The sequence below is a fragment of the Schistocerca nitens genome, chromosome 1 (assembly GCF_023898315.1).
Source record: "Schistocerca nitens isolate TAMUIC-IGC-003100 chromosome 1, iqSchNite1.1, whole genome shotgun sequence".
NCBI classification, from domain to species: Eukaryota; Metazoa; Arthropoda; class Insecta; order Orthoptera; family Acrididae; genus Schistocerca; species Schistocerca nitens.
This window is the reverse complement of record NC_064614.1, coordinates 508,204,654-508,226,169: the sequence shown is the minus strand read 5'-3', so window position 1 is coordinate 508,226,169 and position 21,516 is coordinate 508,204,654. Positions and strand designations below refer to the sequence as shown.

Sequence of the window (21,516 nt, the reverse complement as noted above, 5' to 3'; positions counted from 1 at the left end):
CTGGGTTTTTTAAGACGCTAGTATAAAATTGCTCTTAATACAGGTATATAATTGTCAAGCAGCATATCTACTTGTAGGCATATTGTCCGAAGAAGTATTACAAGGAACATAGACCTCACGCTACGGTTGACTTATCCAACAGATTTATGTGAAAATTGAGGGTTTAGGTAATCAAAAATGTCAGAACAATGTCCACGAAGAATAAGTAAGTGCCAAATTAACACACAGCCTGGAGCAAATATGCGGCCACATACTTACGTGTGCACACAGGTATGCAAGTGCTGACGATTAATGGGCATGATGCGCATAATAATATGACAGTATTGTATCTGTTGGATGGACATAGGACATATAATTCATTAAGATGTGAAAAGAGCTATCACGAATAATAGGGGCATACTTCACACAAAAGACAACTTATTGACTAGAAGCTGACAACTGATGGTCAAATATGCATTTCATGAATTACTCGATGGCTGTAAACAGTCAAATAGCAAAGACGTTCGTATGGACGGCATTTCAAATTCATTGCAGACATAATGTTCGCTGGCGCTTCCCAGCGACGCTAGGCAACGGTTATCATTCCCCAGCCCTGGGACGACGAGTATTTCGTCGAACTAGCAGACTCTATTTACCAGTTGTGCAGCATACTACCCACTAAACTGGCGGAGTGGTTTTCAATATTAAAATCGTAAGAATGAGTGTTTCTGTGCGGAGAAAGGTGTTTTAGAAGCGAATCAGGAACGTTTTTGCATGGCCTGGCGCCTTTCACATGTAGTAGATAGCTAAATCACTGGATGATAGGTAACGCACACTTCATATGGACGCCGCAGAGTGCCTATGCACTGCTGCCTCTCAGGGGAATAACAGCCTTATACGAAGTCTGGAAAGTGTCAGCGAACAGTTTGTCTCTCACAAAAGTTGTTCCCCATGACGTATGTCACAAAGACTTTGAAATACCTTGTATACAGGCTGCGCGTCTAGTCCTCTGTAACAGAGTGGGTGTACCAGTACCCTCCTTGTTCGGTTCACCAGTCACTCCTTCAGTAGCCGATAATGGGTCTCGATGGAAAACCTATTTTTTATTTTTTTTACTACTTGTAACTTCACCAACTCAAACTTTGCCCGAAAATATAAAAAATTACAAAATCTGACTCAGTTAACGCCTCTTACATACCTTACAGGGCCTGGTAACAGCACTAAACATGAATAACACTAATGTTCTGTGGTGGCTGTTATAGCTGTCACAGAGAATTGCAGCTGTAACCATTTACATACCCGCCGATGGTGCGTACGTGTAAGAAGTCACATTGATATCCGACCATGTCCTCTGAGTGCTTCACTTTTTTTGTGACGCAGTGTATAACACGTAATTGGAAGGTTGAGAAGCACTATGATAAAAAACATTAGGTCCACACCCTTGGACTGTGGTTTGTTACAGAGGCTGCGGCGTACAACGCGAGCTGCGAGCAAAGCTGGGAGTGTTCCGAGGCGATGGGCAGCCTGGGGCGCTGCAACTCCACGAACGGGCGCTGCGTCTGCGACCCGACAGCACACTACTACAACTACACCTGCTACCGCCCGCTGCGTAAGTACTCGCTGGTGGCCGTAGCTGCGCCGATGCGGGGCGAGGGCGCTACGAATAATAAGCGACCCGCTTCCTTGCGCTACGAATAATAAGCGACCCGCTTCCTTGCGCTTCCTTCGCTCAGTGGTAGTCAACCTGGTCTCTACCGCCGACTAGTGGATGTTCCACCATTAATAGTCAGTGATAAGCGGTACTGGGTTTCAAAATATTTTCATTAAGTTTCTCAAAAAATTTTCTCCTAATGTATTTTGTAAGTTGTTGCTGTTGTGGTCTTCAGTCCTGAGACTGGTTTGATGCAGATCTCAATGCTACTCTATCCTGTGCAAGCTGCTTCATCCCCCAGTACGTACTGCATCCTACATCCTGCTGAATCTGCTTAGTGTATTCATCTCTTGGTCTCCCTCTACGATTTTTACCCTCCACGCTGCCCTCCAGTACTAAATTGGTGATCCCTTGATGCCTCAGAACATGTCCTACCAACCGATCACTTCTTCTAGTCAAGTTGTGCCACAAACTCCTCTTCTCCCCAATTCTATTCCATAGTCCACAGCCCGTGGTCGTGCGGTAGCGTTCTCGTTTCCCACGCCCGGGTTCCCGGGTTCGATTCCCGGCGGGGTCAGGGATTTTCTCTGCCTCGTGATGACTGGGTGTTGTGTGATGTCCTTAGGTTAGTTAGGTTTCAGTAGTTCTAAGTTCTAGGGGACTGATGACCATACATGTTGAGTCCCCTAGTGCTCAGAGCCATTTGAACCATTTTTTTTTGTATTCAGTACCTCCTCATTAGTTATGTGATCTACCCATCTAATCTTCAGCATTCTTCTGTAGCACCACATTTCGAAAGCTTCTATTCTCTTCTTGTCCAAACTGGTTATCGTCCATGTTTCACTTCCATACATGGCTACACTCCATACAAATACTTTCAGAAACGGCTTCCTGACACTTAAATCTGAACTCGATATTAACAAATTTCTCTTCTACAAACACGCTTTCCTTGCCATTGCCAGTCTACATTTTATATCCTCTCTACTTCGACCATCATCAGTTATTTTGCTCCCCAATTAGCAAAACTCCTTTACTACTTTAAGTGTCTCATTTCCTAATCTAATTCCCTCAGCATCGCCCGATTTAATTCGACTACATTCCATTATCCTCGTTTTGCTTTTGTTGATGTTCATCTTATATCCTCCTTTCAAGACACTGTCCATTCCGTTCAATTGCTCTTCCAAGTCCTTTGCTGTCTCTGACAGAATTGCAATGTCATCGGCGAACATTAAACTTTTTATTTCTTCTCCATGGATTTTAATACCTACTCCGAATTTTTCCTTTATTTCCTTTATTGCTTGCTCAATATACAGATTGAATAACATCCGGGAGAGGCTACAACCCTGTCTCACTCCCTTCCCAACCACTGCTTCCCTTTCATGTCCTTCGACTCTTATAACTGCGATCTGGTTTCTGTACAAATTGTAAATAGCTTTTCGCTCCCTGTATTTTACCCCTGCCACCTTCAGAATTTGAAAGAGAGTATTCCAGTCAACATTGTCAAAAGCTTTCTCTACGTCTACAAATGCTAGAAACGTAGGTTTGCCTTTCCTTAATCTATTTTCTAAGATAAGTCGTTGGGTCAGTATTTACTCATGTGTTTGAACATTTCTACGGAATCCAAACTCATCTTCCCCGACGTCGGCTTCTACCAGTTTTTCCATTCGTCTGTAAAGAATTCGCGTTTGTATTTTGCAGCCATGGCTCATTAAACTGAAAGTTCGGTAATTTTCACATCTGTCAACACCTGCTTTCTTTGGGATTGGAATTAATATATTCTTCTTGAAGTCTGAGGGTATTTTGCGTGTCTCATACATCTTGCTCACCAGATGATAGAGTTTTGCCAGGGCTGGCTCTCCCAAGGCTATCAGTAGTTGTAATGGAGTGTTGTCTACTCCCGGGGTCTTGTTTCGACTTAGGTCTTTCAGTACTCTGTCAAACTCTTCACGCACTATCATATCTCCCATTTCATCTTCATCTACATCCTCTTCGATTTCCATAATATTGCCCTCGGGTACATCGCCTTTTGTAAGTAATTTATTTATATAACTTGTTGTAACTCTGTTTTGTAATTTTCTAAATATAATTACTTCCCTACTTTATAAATCACCATTACTGTGGAACCGGTGGGCGGCTGGAAAATTTTACTGCAAACGAAGATACAAAAGTGAGCAGTAGGCAAAATAGATTGACTGACCCTGCTTTAGCTGACTATCTAATCAGTGAGCTAACGTACATCCCCCATTAAAGTGCTCAAACTAAGGCTTGCAATACCTTAACGACTTCCAAGGTTGGGTTATTTTATACCTCTTTTTCAGTACTTCTACATCTACATAGATACTCCGCGAGGCACCGTAGTTGTTTGTCGGAGGGTACCCTGTACCCCTACTAGTCATTTCCTGTCCTGTTCCACTTGCATACACAGCGTGGGAAAAACGACTGGCTATATGCCTCCGTTAGAGCCCTAATTTCTCGAATCTTATCTTCGCGGTCCTCACGCGCAGTGTACGTTGGCGGTAGTAGAATCGTTCTGCAGTCAGCTTAAAACGCCGGTTCTCTAAATTTTCGCAATAGCCTTTCTCGAAATGAAAGTCCCTTTTCCTCCAGCGATTCCCATTTGAGTTCCCAAAGCATCTCGGTAACACTTACGGTTGTTCGAACCTACAGCTAAAGAATCTAGCAACCCACCTCTGCCGAGCGGTCTGAGGCGCTGCAGTCACGGACTGTGAGGCTGGTCCCGGCGGAGGTTCGAGTCCTCCCTCGGACATGGGTGTGTGTGTTTGTCCTTATGATAATCTAGGTTAAGTAGTGTGTAAGCTTAGGGACTGATGACCTTAGCAGTTAAGTCCCATAACATTTCACACACATTTTTTCAGCCCACCTCTGAATTGCTTCGATATCTTCCTTCAATCCGACCTGGTATGGATCCCAAACACCCGAGTAGTAATAAAGAGTAGGTCACACCAGCTCTCTATATCTGAGCTCCATTACAGGTGAATCACTTCTTTCGTAAAATATTCTGAATAAACCAAAGTCGACCATTCGCCTACCCTATACTCGTTCTACACTGAAGAGCCAAAGAAACTGGTACACTTGCCTAATATTGTGTAGGGCCCCGTCGAGCACGTAGAAATACCACAACAAGACATGGCATGGACTCGACTGTCTGAAGTAGTGTCGGAGGGAACTGACATCATGAATGCTGCAGGGCTGTCCGTAAATCCTTAAGAGTCTGAGAGGGTGGAGATCTCTTTTGAACAGTACGTTGGAAGGCATCCCAGATATGCTCAATAATGTTATGTCTGGGAAGTTTTGGTGACCAGCGGAAGTGTTCAAACTCAGAAGAGTATTCCTGAAGCCAATCTGCAGCAATTCTGGACGTGTTGGGTGTCACATTGTACTGGTGGAATTCCGAAGTCCGTCGGAAGACAGAATGGACATAAAGGGGTGCAGGCGATCAGACAGGGTGCTTGCGTACGTGTCACCTGTCGGGGTCGTATGTAGGCGTATCAGGAGCCCCGTATCACTCCAAATGCACACACCACCCACCATTACAGAGCTTCCACCAGCTTGAACAGTCCCCTGATGATATGCAGGGTCCGTGGATTCATGAGGTTGTCTCCATACCCGTACACATCCATCCGCTTGATACAATTTGAACCGAGATTCGTCCTACCATGCTACATGTTTCCAGTCATCAACTCTCCAATGTCGGTGTTGACGGGCCTAGGCGAGGCGTAAAGCTTTGTGTCGTGCAGTCATCAAGGGTACACGAGTGGGCCTTCTGCTCCGAAAGCCCATATTGATGATATTTCGTTGAATGGTTCGCATGCTAACACATGCTGATGGCCCAGCATTGAAATCTGCAGCAATTTACGGAAGGGCTGCACTTCTGTCACGTTGAACGTTTATCTTCAGCCGTCCCATTCTTGCAGGATCTTTTTCCGGCCGCAGCGATGCCGGAGATTCGATGTTTTACAGGATTCCTGATATTCACGATGCATGCGTGATGTGGTCGTAGGGGAAAATCGCCACTTCAGTACTACCTCGGCGATGCTGTCTCCCATCGCTCGTGCGCAACACCACGTTCAAACTCAATTAAATCTTGATAACCTTCCATTGTAGTAGCAGTAACCGATCTAACAATTGCACCACACTCTTGTTGTCTGTATAGGCATTTCTAACCGCAGCGCCGTTTTCTGTCTGTTTACATATCTCTGTATTTGAATACGCATACCTATAACAGTTTCTTTTCGTCTTCAATGTATTCCGTACCGCTTTCCAACGTTACGCCCAGATATTTAAACGACTACACTGTGTTAAGCAGAACACTAGTAATACTGTAATCGACCATTACATGTTTGATCTTCCAGCTCATCCGCATTAACTTACATTTTTTCACATTTAGAGCTAGCTGCCATTCAGTACTCTGTAACCACACAGTATCGATGGTGGAGGTAAAAATAATCCTGCATTCTTGCTTGGTAGACCCCACTAAGGGACATGGCGGTGATCAGTCTGTCAACATGCTTCGCAAGAAAACGGGCTGTCAGCACCTTAAGTTGCCCGCCATACTGACGTATGCTACATTTATGTCTTTGATATATTCGGCCACTTTCTTCAGACACAAAACATAGAAGATCGACTCGCGGCTGCTCTCGGTCAACAATGCCACCAGATACCTGAAAATCATGCCTCGTAGATGTCCCGTGTGCGCTGCCTCTTCCGAGACAACTGCGCCAAGAAAGTGGCCAACAAAACGTCTGAAACTGAACACGGATCAATGGCTTTGAATTCTCTTCATCGAAGGGTGCAAGATTTGTCTCACCCGCAATGACTGTCATACAAGAAAGCAGGGATGCAGTGCTGAGTTTAACAGGGAAGTGGGTCAACCATATTCTGAGCCGCTTTAATGAAAGCATGTTCGACACCTCTCTTTGCTATCGACGGTAATTTGAGGGCCGTCCAGTATCGCTATAGGATTCTCTAACCTATTTTCTTGTCCTACAGTGAACGTTTTGGTGATGGGTTCGTCTTTTAACCCTTTGAGTCCCAATAACATAAGAAAACGTAACTATATTTTTTTCACATAATTGACATTTATGATCATAGTAAGCTTCGAATACAAGAAGAAATTAGCAGAAATTAAACAGTCAATTGTTTTAAGGTTGTGGTCTCACTTTGGAGCCACCCGGACAAACAGTTTTCAACAGCCAATCTTTTTACGAGATAAATTTGAAAACAATTTCGCATTCTTCCTAAACACAATTTCACATATCGAAACTTCCATAAACTCAAAATACCTAAAACAAATTGTTGTCCTACATAACAAGCAAAAATGGGCCTCAAATTAAATAAATTTCTATCACAAGTACATACTGCTCCCGTGGTTTCATTTCGAAACCACTCATAAAAGCGATAGTACAAAATCAAATTTACTCTACAATAACTTTAGATATATTTACCGCCACCGTCAGTTATCTCCTCAGTATGATTACTGTATAAAAACCAGATGTAATTATCTCCTACAATTACGTAACACATCTCCGAGCCGACTGTTACTTTGAACGCTCTAAGTGTCCGCTACAATGCACTACACTCGCAGAGGTACTCAGTGTACCATATATGTGTCTGTCTTGCAATAGCTTCGATGGCACTGGTACTCAAAAAAAGCCAATAAAATAGTCATGTCATGCAGTAGCCGAAGGCACTCACAGGGTTAAGATGATAGTGCACGATAACATCGCTGCCATCTCGTCTACACAGGAATCAACCGATTGAAATGGCAGTCTGTATCGGTTGGCGAGCAACTGATCCATCATTCCTGGAACCTCCTCGCACGTGGATGACTTCAGGGAGACCGCCATTGTAGTACAGAACAAACTTGAGCAGCAACGTATCGACCACATTAAGGACAACATGCCGAGGAGGGTCCAAGGATATCACAAAACATGCGGTGCAGCAACATGGCATTGAACATACGCACCGGACAAAAACATTCCCGCTCCTGGCCCCTTAGGTCCTCATAAAGACCTCATTTCAGGGAGGAACAGAGTCCACGAGTTTCTTCACGTATGGCGTATCTAACTAACCTATGATTAGATACCGTAGAGTCACCAGATTGCCGGGATGTTGATTGCTACATTCAAAGTAGACATTTTATATGAGATTAAGATTGGGAGTTTAACGATACAAATTTTATGGCGCGCTGCATTTGAAAAGTCTCAAAATTTTGACTCATCGACCACTCATTACACGTCCCCCGTAACCTACTATTTAATTTCCTTGTTGTTTGGCCCACTTAGCTTTATATGCTCGCGTGTGGAATGACGATCTGCGAGGTACACGCCTTCAAACGTCCAATCAGCACAGTTCTCTTCGCAATGATCGCTTGGAAACTGTTTCGTAAGGCTTATTCTTTAGTTCCCTCGGAAATCCTCTGCCAGGCACTTAAATGTGCAGGTATCCATGTAGATGTAGATGTAGATGAACTGTTTCGTAGGCTTATTCTTCTGTTCCCTCCTCCCCTCGAATCACACACTGTCGCAGTTACACATGTGGTGCAAATTTCTACACCTTTCGAGTTACGAAAACAAAACTATTTATGTTTCTTAGATTTACTGAACACAGATTTATAGTGATATCATAATTTGTTAAAAATAAAAAATACAAGAAACGGATATTTAGAACGGTGGTAAAGGTCCTAAATTTTAAGGCTATGACGTCCAGTAAAATGATTTCGACATCAATTTCAGTTTCCACTTAAACTTACCATAAGAGCGAAAAGTATCCTACGCTGGATGTTTTTGGCATACTCACTCATCGTCGCTCCCTCCTTATCGTGCAGTTAATTTCATTTGCAAATATTGAGAAGCGGTCTGGATACGGCGTGACGAATATATTGCGACAGCTGCGATACCACACATCACTTTCGCTGATTTCAATCGGCTCGTTTAGAATAGTTTCATTTGTGATCTGATTTTCTTATTTACAAGTTTCCCATCATAACGAACATTAGCCTGTCCCATACGTCTGTCTCTGTTACCGTGAGCTCAATGAGGAATTATTTTGTCCTTGAGGTCATTTTTGCACCGAATTTCTAGTGGTGCATTTCTCACACAATGGAACAATGTCTATAGAACTTCCATTGGAAAATAATGTACTAAAATCGATTTTCATCAAGGGAACAGTTTTAAAACTTACACTCGATGGCAGATTTCGTCATAACCTGCTATAGTGTTTGCAAACTTAACTTCTACTCGACGTCAGTATCATGCATGCCGGCGTTTGCCAGCTAAAACGGGCTATCAAAGTTAGGGCAAAGTCCTTAGTCTGCATAATATTTCAAATGTGTTTTTGAATTAAGCTTGCACTAAGATTTCACATTCCCCTCAGCCCTAAATTCTTTCTCATTTCCAGTACGTAACGTTTTCAGCTCAAATATTTTACCTTCAACTCTCCACGGCTTATTAAAATTTCGAATTAAGTAAATTATAATACAATGTCAAATAGTCAAAGATTCGTATTTGTTTATCGCTGATATTTTCCTCCGTAGTCCGATCTGATTCAGTGGCTGTGCAGCTCTTTAGTAATTAGCGACACCAATTTTTTCCACATTATCAGAACAAAATGGAAGATGATTTATATACAGAGTGAAACAAAGCTGTACAGAGAGACTTCGAGGTGTTTGAGGGTGTCTTCAGAAACAAATTGAGTATAGGAACATCGTAAAATCGCGCCACGAGCGTCGATGCCACAGAGACCAGCGCTTGCCTCTAGCCCACCGCTTCCAGCAGCAAGCGCGGACTACGCTGAGGTGACAAAAGTCACGGGGTACCTCCTTATACCGTGTCCGACCTCCTTTTGCTCGGCGTAGTGCAGCAGCTCGATATAGCATGGACTCAACAAGTTGTTGGAAGTCCCCTGCAGAAATACTTCCCATACTGCCTTTATAGCTGTCCATAATTGCGAAAGTGTTTGCTGGTGCTGGATTTCGTGCACGACCTCACTTCTCGATTATGTCGCATAAATGTTCGATGGAATTCATGTTGGACGATCTGGGTCGCTCGAACTGTCCAGAATGTTCTTCAAACCAATTGCGAACAATTGTGGGGCGGTGACATGGCGCATTGTCATACATAAAATTCCCAGTGTTGTTTGGGTTCATGAATACCAACAATAGCTACAAATTGTCTCCAAGTAGCCGAACATAACCATTATAGGTTCTGTTGGAGCAGAGGACCCAGTCCTTTCCATGTAAACACAGCCCGCACCATTCTGGAGCCACACCATATTGCACAGTGCCTTGTTGACAACTTGGGTTCAGGTTCATCATGTGGTCGTCCCACACACTAACTCTACCATCAGCTCTTACCAACTGAAACCGGGATTCATCTGACCAGGCAATGGTGATCCAGTCGTCCAACCGGTAGGGTAATGAGCCTAGGAGAGGCACTGCAGGCGATGCCATGCTGTTAACAAAGGCACTTGCGTCATAATCTGCTGCCACAGCCCATTAACGCCGGATTTCGCCGCACCGTCCTAACGGATCCGTCCGTCGTACGTCCCACATTGATTTCTGCGGTTATTTCATGTAGTGTTGTTTGTCAGGTAGCACTGACAACTCTACGCTAACGCCGCTGCTGTCGGTCGTTAAGTGAAGCCCTTCGGCCACTGCGTTGTCCGTCGTGAGAGGTGATGCTTGAAATTTGCTATTCTCGGCGCACTCTTTACACTGTGGATCGCGAAATATTGAATTCCCTAATGATTTACGGTATGTAATGTCGTGCGCATCTAGCTCCAACCACCACATCGCTTTCAAAATCTGATAATTCCCGTCGTGCGGTTATAATCATGCCGGAAACCATTTTACCTGAATCACATGAGTACAAATGACGTTGCCCCGAATGCACTGTCATTTTATACTTGCATTGGCGATGCTACTGCCATTTGCGTATGTGCATAACGCCATGCTGTTATTTTTGTCATTACTTTTTGAGGGCGGACTGACAGCGGGACATTTGGCCTGGCAGTATTCAGTCGTTGGCTGCCATTGAGCGTGTCCATATCAGTCGCAACAGTAATGCAGAGCCGGCGATGCGCAGTGGCGACTGGGGGGAAAGAAAACTCGGCGGTAATTCGTAGTTTGGTTCGTGCTGGTTCAAATGGCTCTGAGCACTATGGGACTCAACTGCTGTGGTCATAAGTCCCGTAGAACTTAGAACTACTGAAACCTAACTAACCTAAGGACAGCACACAACACCCAGCCATCACGAGGCAGAGAAAATCCCTGACCCCGCCGGGAATCGAACCCGGGAACCCGGGCGTGGGAAGCGAGAACGCTACCGCACGACCACGAGATGCGGGCTTTGGTTCGTGCTGTTGTGCCCTGTAATGAAGAACTTTTCTTGGTCTGTTACGGTGAAACGAGAGTAAATGGGCAAACAATTTTACGCCTATTGCGTAAAACGTGTCAGCTACAGCACTCTACGTCTGCCGCTTTTCATCCTCATCTGCATGGCAGGTGGTTTCGTGGAAAGTCAAGCAGGTGGAGGTAGCGTGCTCGGTGCACAAAGATTTGAGAACGATATGCTTATGCAATTCTACGTAGACCCATCCACAAATACTCGCACTGTAACAAATGAATTGCAAAGCAACTGCGTGACGATCGGGAGAATGATGTTCGAGGAACGGAGGCACCAATTTCGTTTCCCTGAGGTAAAGGCGCTTGCGACTTTTTGTTTTGTCCTCGTATTAAGTTCGGGCAGTGGTTTTCACAGTGCTGTGCCACGCAGCTGCATTTTGTAAAAAATAGTTTTATTCTCTATCGTGAGGACTACAGTGAAATATTCGAGTTCAAATACATTAGCGAGCCTAAACAAATAGCATTAAATGAATTCGCAACAGCGAATAAGGACAACCATCAGCTGCAGAATGGAATGACGCCAACGAAAATTTGTGCCGGACCGGGACTCCAAGCCAGATTACCCGCTTATCGCGAGCGGTGGGCCTCCCATTTATTTTCTTTACATTTTGTTCATCGTATCTGATCGTGGCGAACGTCAATGACATTCCTTGAAGTTCATTGTTGACTTTTTTTTTTTTTTTTTTTTTTTTTTTTTTTTTTTTTTTATTACAGGGTGCACGCAGCTCTCTGGTTGAACGTGCTGAGCTACCGTACCGGCTCCTATTTGGCTATCCGTGAACGATTCACGTCAAGACTAAAACTTCCACATGTCGACAATCGGTCGGGCACAAATTTTGATTCTCGTCATCCCATTCTACAGCTGATGGTTGTCCTTATTCGGAGTTGCGAATTTATTTAATGTACATAATAACGGCTGTAGTAGCCACAGTGCCACTTCGCATCGTAATCAGTATAACGCAGGTGGCACTGCAATTCGTATAAACAAATAGCAGTTGTGGTGGTAGCGTGACACAGGGTGTCCAAATTGTGACTTTTTTTAATGTTAGGGAGAGAATTCCCAATCTCGGTATTTGCCTTAACAACCAACGTCCTGAAAAGCTTGTTCGGATCCCTGGCAGTAGAACTACTTTTAATTAAATGAAACTGTGTGGTTCCAGAGACTTTTTCAAGTCTCAAACATCTGCAGTGTATATATGCAGACTGAAGCGAGGAATGAATATTATACCAAGGTCGAGATTTGAACCCTGGTCTCCAGCACACTAGGCAGATGCGCTAACATCTACCCCATATTGGCACAGTGGCTTCGCATAACTGCGTGGACCTTCCTAGCAAACCTGTCACCTCAATCCAAATTAGTCTTTGTGCAAATATTCATTCGTCGCTTTTATCTGCAGAGATACATCATAGACATTATTAAATAATTTCTTTGGACAACTTAAGCGGAAGCGAATCCGCACACCATCTACCAACGGGATTATCAAGAAAAAATTATAATCAATTTACTGGCTGGCGTTCTATTCGGTTACCTGATTCCAACAACCCATGTTCTCTTCCCGCCGACAGACGATTATCCAACATTCATTCGAAGAGTACTGCCGGAATCTTTAAAGAAGGGGCCATTTGTAGCCCATCAACGTACGTGGCTCTAGTACATTGTCTAGCTGCCAGAACCCAAATTAGAAAGATATTTGAAGATCGCTGGATTGGTTCGAGATAGCCCTGCAGCTTGGCCACCTGTCACTAGAACTCTTCGCTTTTTTTTTTCTTTTTGGCTCATTCTTAAGAATATTTTGTACGAAATTCCAGTAGTTTCAACCGAGGACTCTCTAAGACCAATTTATGCGGGGTGTGAAGATATTCGCACTCTGTCCGGTATCTGGAGGGTATGTGCCTACCTCATACACGCAGGCTCGCGTCTTAAACCCTTCCTGTAACTCACCTTCTTTTAAAAATGTAACACATGGTAATTTTCACTCTTTGAAAATTGTTTTGTATTCTCTACCATGCGGAATGACGTTCCTCGTCGTATTGGCTTGTACATATCTTTTGTTTTGATATATTTAAAGTATTGAATTCAGCATTTGAGGCTGACTGCAGTACAATTTTACTGCCACCAACTTACATTTCGTGGAAAGACCACAAAGATAAGATAAGAGAGATTAGGGCTCGTACAGAGGCACATAGGCAGTCATTTTTCCCTCGTTCTGTTTGTGAGTGGAACAGGGAGAGAAGGTGCTAGTTGTGGTACGAGGTACCCTCCACCACGCACCGTATGGTGGATTGCGGAGTATGTATGTAGATGTAGATGATAACTGCTCTGTTAGTAATAGAACGCAACTGGCAGCCAGAACTTCCAGTGGAAGAGATGGAGGCGGCTGCTGCGGTGGCAACGTTAGCCTCTGAAAGTTCAGTGCTGCCGGTATTGTTCTGTCACGCCTTGCAGACCGACAAACATTCAGCCGTCAGCCACGTTTACAGTCAAAGGTGTCGTGTACCGGGATTTGTGGTTCCACACGTACTGAAAACTCTCTAGCATCATTGAATAACGTTTCCAGACAAAGATTCCTATCCTCGATTTTTCCTCACAACACTCTCTGTAACACAAAATTGTTAAGGCTTTCGTGGTCACTTGTTGACTAACTGCCTGTTGGCTTCTGTCTCGGGTTCTTCGGCCGACGTTCATCTAATGATTTTACTGACGTTTCGCCGGTGGTGAACCGGCAATGGTGGGTGAAGCTTTGACAATGCCAGCCACTCGTGCTGGCGAAACGTCAGTAAAATCATTAGATGAACGTCGGCCGAAGAACCCGAGACAGAAGACAACAGGCAGTTTGTCACTCTCTATATTCTTTTAAGGTTCATAGATGCCGTTTCATTACGTAGAAGCGTGCAGAACGTTTTGAGCTGTGTGGTGTTCTTGACCAACGTGTGTGTGCCTGTTTCTTATAGTCACGTGTAAGTGTTGTACTGTGAAGGAGCGGAACTGTTATACAGGTAAACCATAAACAGTTCTCTTTAGTGGTGATAAAAGCATCATAATTTGAAGGGATGGTAATGAAATCCTCGTGGGAGCTGTTGATTTTCTGCAAATTGCCTAATATATAAAAAAAACATTGAATTAATTTTTGTACAAGACAGCAGAGGAGAGTGTTGTACGTAGACGATATTGTACCTGGGATCGCATGATGTTTTTTTGCTGGTTCTACAGTCCAGTGATTGTTTTTAGAATTGCATGCAGGAACGCGCAACAGGGACCGCCATGAGCGGTTTGCGACATTCTCTACACATTTTGGTCTTAGAGATGAATCTGTGTTTTCGACAGCCTTTGTAATTATTTCTCGTTCTACACGTTTAAGTACTGTATAAAACATTAAATTCTTTAGAATGTATTGTTAATTTCCAGGTACTGAATTTTATTTTGAGGTGCTATGCACGTATTGCGCGGCCTCTAACACCGGAGGTTCGAGTCCTCCCTCGGGCATGGGTGTGTGTGTTGTTCTAAGCGTTAAGTTAGTTTACCTTAGTTCAAGTAGTGTATTAGTCTAGGGACCGATGACCTCAGCAGTTTGGTCCCTTAGGAATTCACACACATTTGAACATTTTTAAAAAAATTTTTATGGTGAGTAAAACGCTATGTACTTTTACAACTTTTTTTCTGCATGTGGGGAATCAAAGCTGTAAATTTGTTAAAGAACATTTTGAAGCATTCCGCCTTGGCTTTTCCTTCACAAGTATTCAGATTATTACACTTTGCACGATTGGCAAATTTCAGCCTTCCAGGCCATTTTCAAGCGCAGTCTACAACGAAACAAATCAAAGATACAACTGATAGGCGAACACCAACTGTCACTTCTGTACACGCAGGAACCAGTTACAGCAAATATACAGCGAATAGCATCAGTGTGTCCATAGGTTGATACACGGCTTATAGACGTAACGTACTGTATTCTATTATAAGCACATATTAAAGGTCGCAATTGTTAAAAATAATTCAGATCTAGAACGAACGGTTTGCGGAGGCATCAAATGTGTCTTGACTCCTTTTTGTGCTAATGTTAAGCTTTTATAGTCCTTATACAGATTGTTTTTGGTTCTGGTATTATAATCAAGTTTTGCACTACTTTGCGTAAAAAGAGACATGTTGGAAATGACAAAGGACATCAATGAGTATATGTACTGAGAAGTAGTAGTTAGAATACCAAGTTTCTTAAATATACCTTCTGCCAGGCGGTACATCATTAGAAACATAACGTGAGACAACATCTAACAAATGATGTTTACTTCACCTAGAAAGCAACATTCATGAGTCATGATCGCTTAGATTCAGAGTCAGATTAGTTATTGTAATACATGGCTCACCAAATGACGTATAAAGCGTTTTTTAAAATTATGTAACGAGATACAAACTTAAAGATATATTAAGAAAAAGTGACGAGAAGAAAAAATTAGCAGTTCATACTTTAGCGTCATGACCTAAGGACATTTTACGTAAAAGGGGCTACTGGCAGGTAATATGGCAAATGATGCATCAAGTAAAGAGTATATAACATCCTAAAATATATGGTTGTGAATATTTAAAATATGAACAGAGGTAGGTTTCTACAACAAAAATAAGTGCCACGGTATAATAGGTGACAGTAAAATCCATAATCTATAAAAACAAAACTTTATTCTCGTGGCATTGTCTGAGAATATCTTATATTAAGTGCTATTAGCGGCTAAAAAATGCGGGGGTAAGAGGATGGGGAGGGCTACATTGAATAAAATCATAGCACGTTGAAACAAAAGGTTGCAAACAAAATTAAAACAATGTGACAGTGCTTAGTTATAGCATAACTAAATAATACGCAATAAAACGATGGACAGTTAATCTCGAATCATGGTCTGAGGTAGTCTAACCTTAACTGTTCTATCAGTGGCAAAAAAAAAAAAAAAAGAGAGCAGTGCGTACTCAGTCTTCTATAGTGCAAGACTGAAGGTAATATACTAGTGATGTTATTAAATATAAAAATCTGCTATATCGCCACATTAACAGCATAATTGTACAACACATCGACACTTGTACATACTGTTTTACGCTAATCATCACAAAATATTATTTTTGTACGTCAGTAAGCCAAACTTACACTGAGGTGACAGAAGTCCTGGAATACTTCTCACTATTGCCTCAGACCTACTTTTGTCGAGCCTAGTGCAGCAGCTCCACGCAGCATGGACACAACAAATTGTTGGGAGTCCCCTGCAGAAATACTAAGCCGTGGTACCCTACAGCCGTCCATAATCGCGGAAGTGTTGCCTGTGCACCAACTGATCTCTCGATTGTGTCCCATATATGTTCGACGGAGTTCATGTCGGCGAATCTGGGTGGCCAACCCATTAGCTCGAATTGTCCAGAATGTTCTTCAAACCAATTGCGAACCATAGTGTCCCAGTGACATGGAACATTGTCATCCATAAAAATTCCAACGTCGTTTCAAAACATGAAGTCCATGAATGGTTGCAAATGGTTCCCAAGCAACTGAACACATCCTGTCACAACCATTTCCTGTCAGTGATCCGTTCAGTTGCAACAGAGGACCCAGTCCATTCCACGTATACACAGCCCACGCCAGTATGGAGCCACCACCAGTTTGCTCAGTGCCTTGCTGACGACCTGTGTCACGAGTTTGCTGGGTCTGCGCCACCCTGGAACCCCTACCAACCGAAATCGTGGCTCGTCTGACCAGGTCACGGTTTTCCAGTCGTCTAGGGGCCAACTGGTACCGTCACGAGCCCACGAGAGGCGCAGCTGACGATGCCGTCGGTCGTCTACTGCCACAGCCAATTAACGCCAAATTTCGCCGCACGGTCCTAACGGATACGCTCGTCGTACGTCGCACACTGATTCCTGCGCTTATTTCGTGCAGTGTTGTTTGTCTGTTGTAGCACTGATAATTCTACACTAAAGCCGCTGTTGTCGATCTTTAAGTGAAGGCCATCAGCTCCTACGTTGTTCATGCTGAGGGATAACGCCTGAAAGCTGGTATTCGCGGCACACTCTTGACACTGTGGATCTCGCAATACTGAATTCCCTAACGATTTCAGAAATGGAATGTACCATGCATCTTGCTCCAACCACCAGCCTGCGATCAAAGTCTGTCAATTCCCGTCGTGACGACCATAACCTCGTCGGAAACCTGTCCACATGAATCACCTGAGCACAAATGGCAACTCTGCCGGTGCACTGCCACTTAATAACTTGTCAACACGATACTACTACCGTCTACAGGGTGTTACAAAAAGGTACGGCCAAACTTTCACGAAACGTTCCTCACACACAAAGAAAGAAAATATGTTATGTGGACATGTGTCCCGAAACGCTTACTTCCCATGTCAGAGCTCATCTTATTACTTATCTTCAGATCACATTAATCATGGAATGGAAACACACAGCAACAGAACGTACCAGCGTGACTTCAAACACTTTGTTACAGGAAATATTCAAAATGTCCTGCGTTAGTGAGGATACATGCATCCACCCTCCGTCACATGGAATCCCCGATGCGCTGATGCAGCCCTGGAGAATGGCGTATTGTATCACAGCCGTTCACAATACGAGCACGGAGAGTCTCTACATTTGGTACCGGGGTTGCGTAGACAAGAGCTTCCAAATGCCCCCATAAATGAAAGTCAAGAGGGTTGAGGTCAGGAGAGCGTGGAGGCCAAGGAATTGGTCTGACTCTACCAATCTATCGGTCACCGAATCTGTTGTTGAGAAGCGTACGAACACTTGGACTGAAATGTGCAGGAGCTCCATCGTGCATGAACCACATGTTGTGTCTTACTTGTAAAGGCACATGTTCTAGCAGCACAGGTAGAGTGTCCCGTATGAAATCATGATAACGTGCTCCATTGAGCGTAGGTGGAAGAACATGGGGCCCAATCGAGACATCGCCAACAATGCCTGCCCAAACGTTCACAGAAAATCTGTGTTGATGACGTGATTGCACAATTGATTGCGGATTCTCGTCAGCCCACACATGTTGATTGTCAAAATTTACAATTTGATCACGTTGGAATGAAGCCTCATCCGTAAAGAGAACATTTGCACTGAAATGAGGATTGACACATTGTTGCATGAACCATTCGCAGAAGTGTACCCGTGGAGGCCAATCAGCTACTGATAGTGCCTGCACATGGTACGGAAACAACTGGTCCTCCCGTAGCACTCTCCGTACAGTGACGTGGTCAACGTTACCTTGTACAGCAGCAACTTCTCTAAAACTGACATTAGGATTATCGTCAACTGCACGAAGAATTGCCTCGTCCATTGCAGGTGTCCTCGTCGTTCTAGGTCTTCCCCATTCGCGAGTCATAGGCTGGAATGTTCCGTGCTCCCTAACACGCCGATCAATTGCTTCGAACGTCTTCCTGTTGGGACACCTTCGTTCTGGAAATCTGTCTCGATAAAAACGTACCGCGCCACGGCTATTGCCCCGTTCTAATCCATACATCAAATGGGCATCTGCCAGCTCCGCATTTGTAAACATTGCACTGACTGCAAAACCATGTTCGTGATGAACGCTAACCTGTTGATGCTACGTACTGATGTGCTTGATGCTAGTACTGTAGAGCAATGAGTCGCATGTCAACACAAGCACCGAAGTCAACATTACCTTCCTTCAATTGGGCCAACTGGCGGTGAATCGAGGAACTACAGTACATACTGACGAATCTAAAATGAGCTCTAACCTGGAAATTAAGCGTTTCCGGACACATGTCCACATAACATCTTTTCTTTATTTGTGTGTGAGGAATGTTTCCTGAAAGTTTGGCTATACTTTTTTGTAACACCCTGTATATTTGTGCATATCGCTATCGGATGACTTTTGTTACCTTAGTGTAGACGCATTCCCGGTTCGATCCAGTTATGAAATTGAAATTTATACTGAGGTAAGGTTTCAACCCAATCACATGAGTGTTCACAAGTTCATAATTTCACTGAGAAAATGCACTATAATTGCAAGCAATTTCATTGGTTTAATATTACCTGAGTCTGTTCCAGCTATGGATCCTTTAGGCATGTGAGTAAATAAAGAGTGATGTGTGTGTTGGTGGTGTTGCAGCGTTCGGCAGGGCGTGCGCGGGTGACGAGCTGGGCCACTGCTACATGGAGGGCGACGGCGGCTCACAGCACACGGCCTGCGCCGCCAACGGTACCTGCGCATGCGCGGACGGCTACTTTCCCAGCGCCGACCTCAAGCATTGCAGTGAGTATACGTGCACCGTGTCCAGTTCCAGGATACGCATGGCAGCGAAACAGAGAATCCTGCACACATTACACGAGAAGTTGAGAATAACTGTTTCGGAAGCTGTACAAGTCTGGCCACAAACTTGGAGGAAGAGAGTGGCTGCCAAGTTAACGTACTATTAAGCTACAGTAGTGTATGGAGAGTTTTACATCGCAGTGTGCTCCACATGTACAAATATCCAACGAATTCGATGTCTCAGTCCTTAAGTCTTAAAGTGGTTTTTTGTCGTTGGACCTACGAGAGGTTGCAGACAACTGTTTATTTACAGGCGAGGCAGAGTTCACAGTTCTTACATTTCGTAATACACATTTTCGGTACAGCTAAACCAACATATGCGAAAGGTTCCTGCTGTTTGAAATTGACTCAGTAACAACGTATAATCAGATTTTTATGTGACAACTTGTGGACACAATCATGTCGGGAGACACTGTCTGCGACAGATCTCGCCGCCTCTGACGGAGTGCTGCTCCCGTACTGAGCTTCCGCGAGGGAGTAATAATTAGCTTTGGATTACTTTTATTGCGAATATCCTCTCAGTTTAATTATTTGAGTTGTAAAGACATTTTATGTGTATTATATTAGGAAGCCTCTATTCTTGAAGCTTTATTCAAGAGTTTAACATTTAGGCAATAAACTCATTCCGGGCGCACTGCCGTTTTCAAGCGATTTGCAGTTATATAGCGCCTTTAGAATACACAATTTTTATGTTGTGTATCTCATTGGTTTTGTAACAATGTGTCAAGTTCTTACTTCCATATCTAATCGTTGGCGTTGTAGCTGTTAAATATTTCTACGTGTTGTATTTCTAGCGCAGATAGAGATTATGGGAGCCTTTATATTTTATGATGTAACAGCTTTTTCATGAGATGAGAAAACGTTTTATTTTTCAAGCACAGATCAAAAACTAACAAGAATAAACAACTCGTAACCAAGCCGACTACGGCAAAGATAAATATCTATCAGCTGCAGCTTCCACCCGCTGTTTCTGGCGCAGTGGATAAATGACGTCGCCACATCAAACCCCCTCCTTTTGAAACCGGGTGTACCAGGTATGTGAGGAAACTTGCACTTGATTTTTCTACCACCTCTCGTGAAAACATCTGGTGCAGGCAATGGCTGTTCCTGTTCTGCACTTGCTGCTTCGTTGTCCTCTTCTGAAACCGAGGGCTCGGCGAGACTCTCTGCTGTTTCTTTGGCCTCCACGTTTGAGGGTGATTTTGCAGACCGAGGAAGGAGTGTACCCTCTTCGGTGTAAGCAGGTTTAAGCCGCTCAATTGAGACTGTCTCTTCTTTACCATCCTTATCGATTTTGAAGCTGTGGCTTCCTCTTGTGATTACCCTGTATGGTCCAGAGTAAGGCGAAACAAGCAGCGTGGGACGTTGCTTGCAGGTCTTTATGTACAAACAATCTCCGGTCTCCATGTCTGACAGGGTTAGTGGGTTTGATGTTTCTCATTCTAACGATGAGTTGTCTCGCGAATTGCGTGCATAGCTCAGGGGCGAACGGCTGTGTAGATGCTGGAACGATAAATTCTCCAGGAGCCCTCAATTGCTCGCCATAAACCAATTCTGCGGAAGAGCATTGTAAGTCCTCCTTCACGGCCGTTCTCAATCCGAGTAGGACCAGCGGTAGTCCTTCAGGCCATGAAGTGGAACTACACATTAATGCAGCTTTGAGCGTGCGGTGTAGTCGTTCCACAATTCCATTACTAGATGGATGATAGCTTGTGGTGCGTAGGTGGTTGCACCCACACAGTACTAAAAGTTCATTGAAAAGTTGGCTTTCAAACTGCCTTCCGCGATCTGTTGTTACGTTTTGCGGAACGCCAAACCTGGAGAACCATGAATGCAACAGTGCTTTTGCAACCGAATCCGCAGAAATGTCTTGTATTACAACTACTTCTGGCCACCTGGTAAAACGATCAATGATTGTGAGCAAGTAGCGTTGTTCTGAAGAGCATGATAGCGGGCCCACAATGTCCACATGTATATGTGAAAATCTTGCAGATGGCGTCGGGAAGTCAGCAATAGGTGCAAAGACATGTCTGCTGATTTTATTACGCTGGCATGTTAGGCATGCACGCGCCCATGCACGACAATCTTTTTGTATCCCAGCCCACACTACTTTGGAGGAAACTAACTTGGCTGTAGCTCGTACTCTGGATGTG

At 43.9% G+C, this 21,516-nt stretch overlaps 1 protein-coding gene across 1 annotated transcript in view; it reads left to right on the top strand.

Moving 5' to 3' along the window:
- Window positions 1-21,516, top strand: part of LOC126253085 (cell death abnormality protein 1-like) — a 195,285-nt gene that overhangs the window by 144,582 nt on the left and 29,187 nt on the right. The window contains exons 7-8 of the mRNA XM_049954189.1: window positions 1,442-1,588; window positions 19,163-19,306. Of these exons, the coding sequence (XP_049810146.1) occupies window positions 1,442-1,588; window positions 19,163-19,306 (291 nt within the window). The remainder of the gene's footprint in view (window positions 1-1,441; window positions 1,589-19,162; window positions 19,307-21,516) is intronic.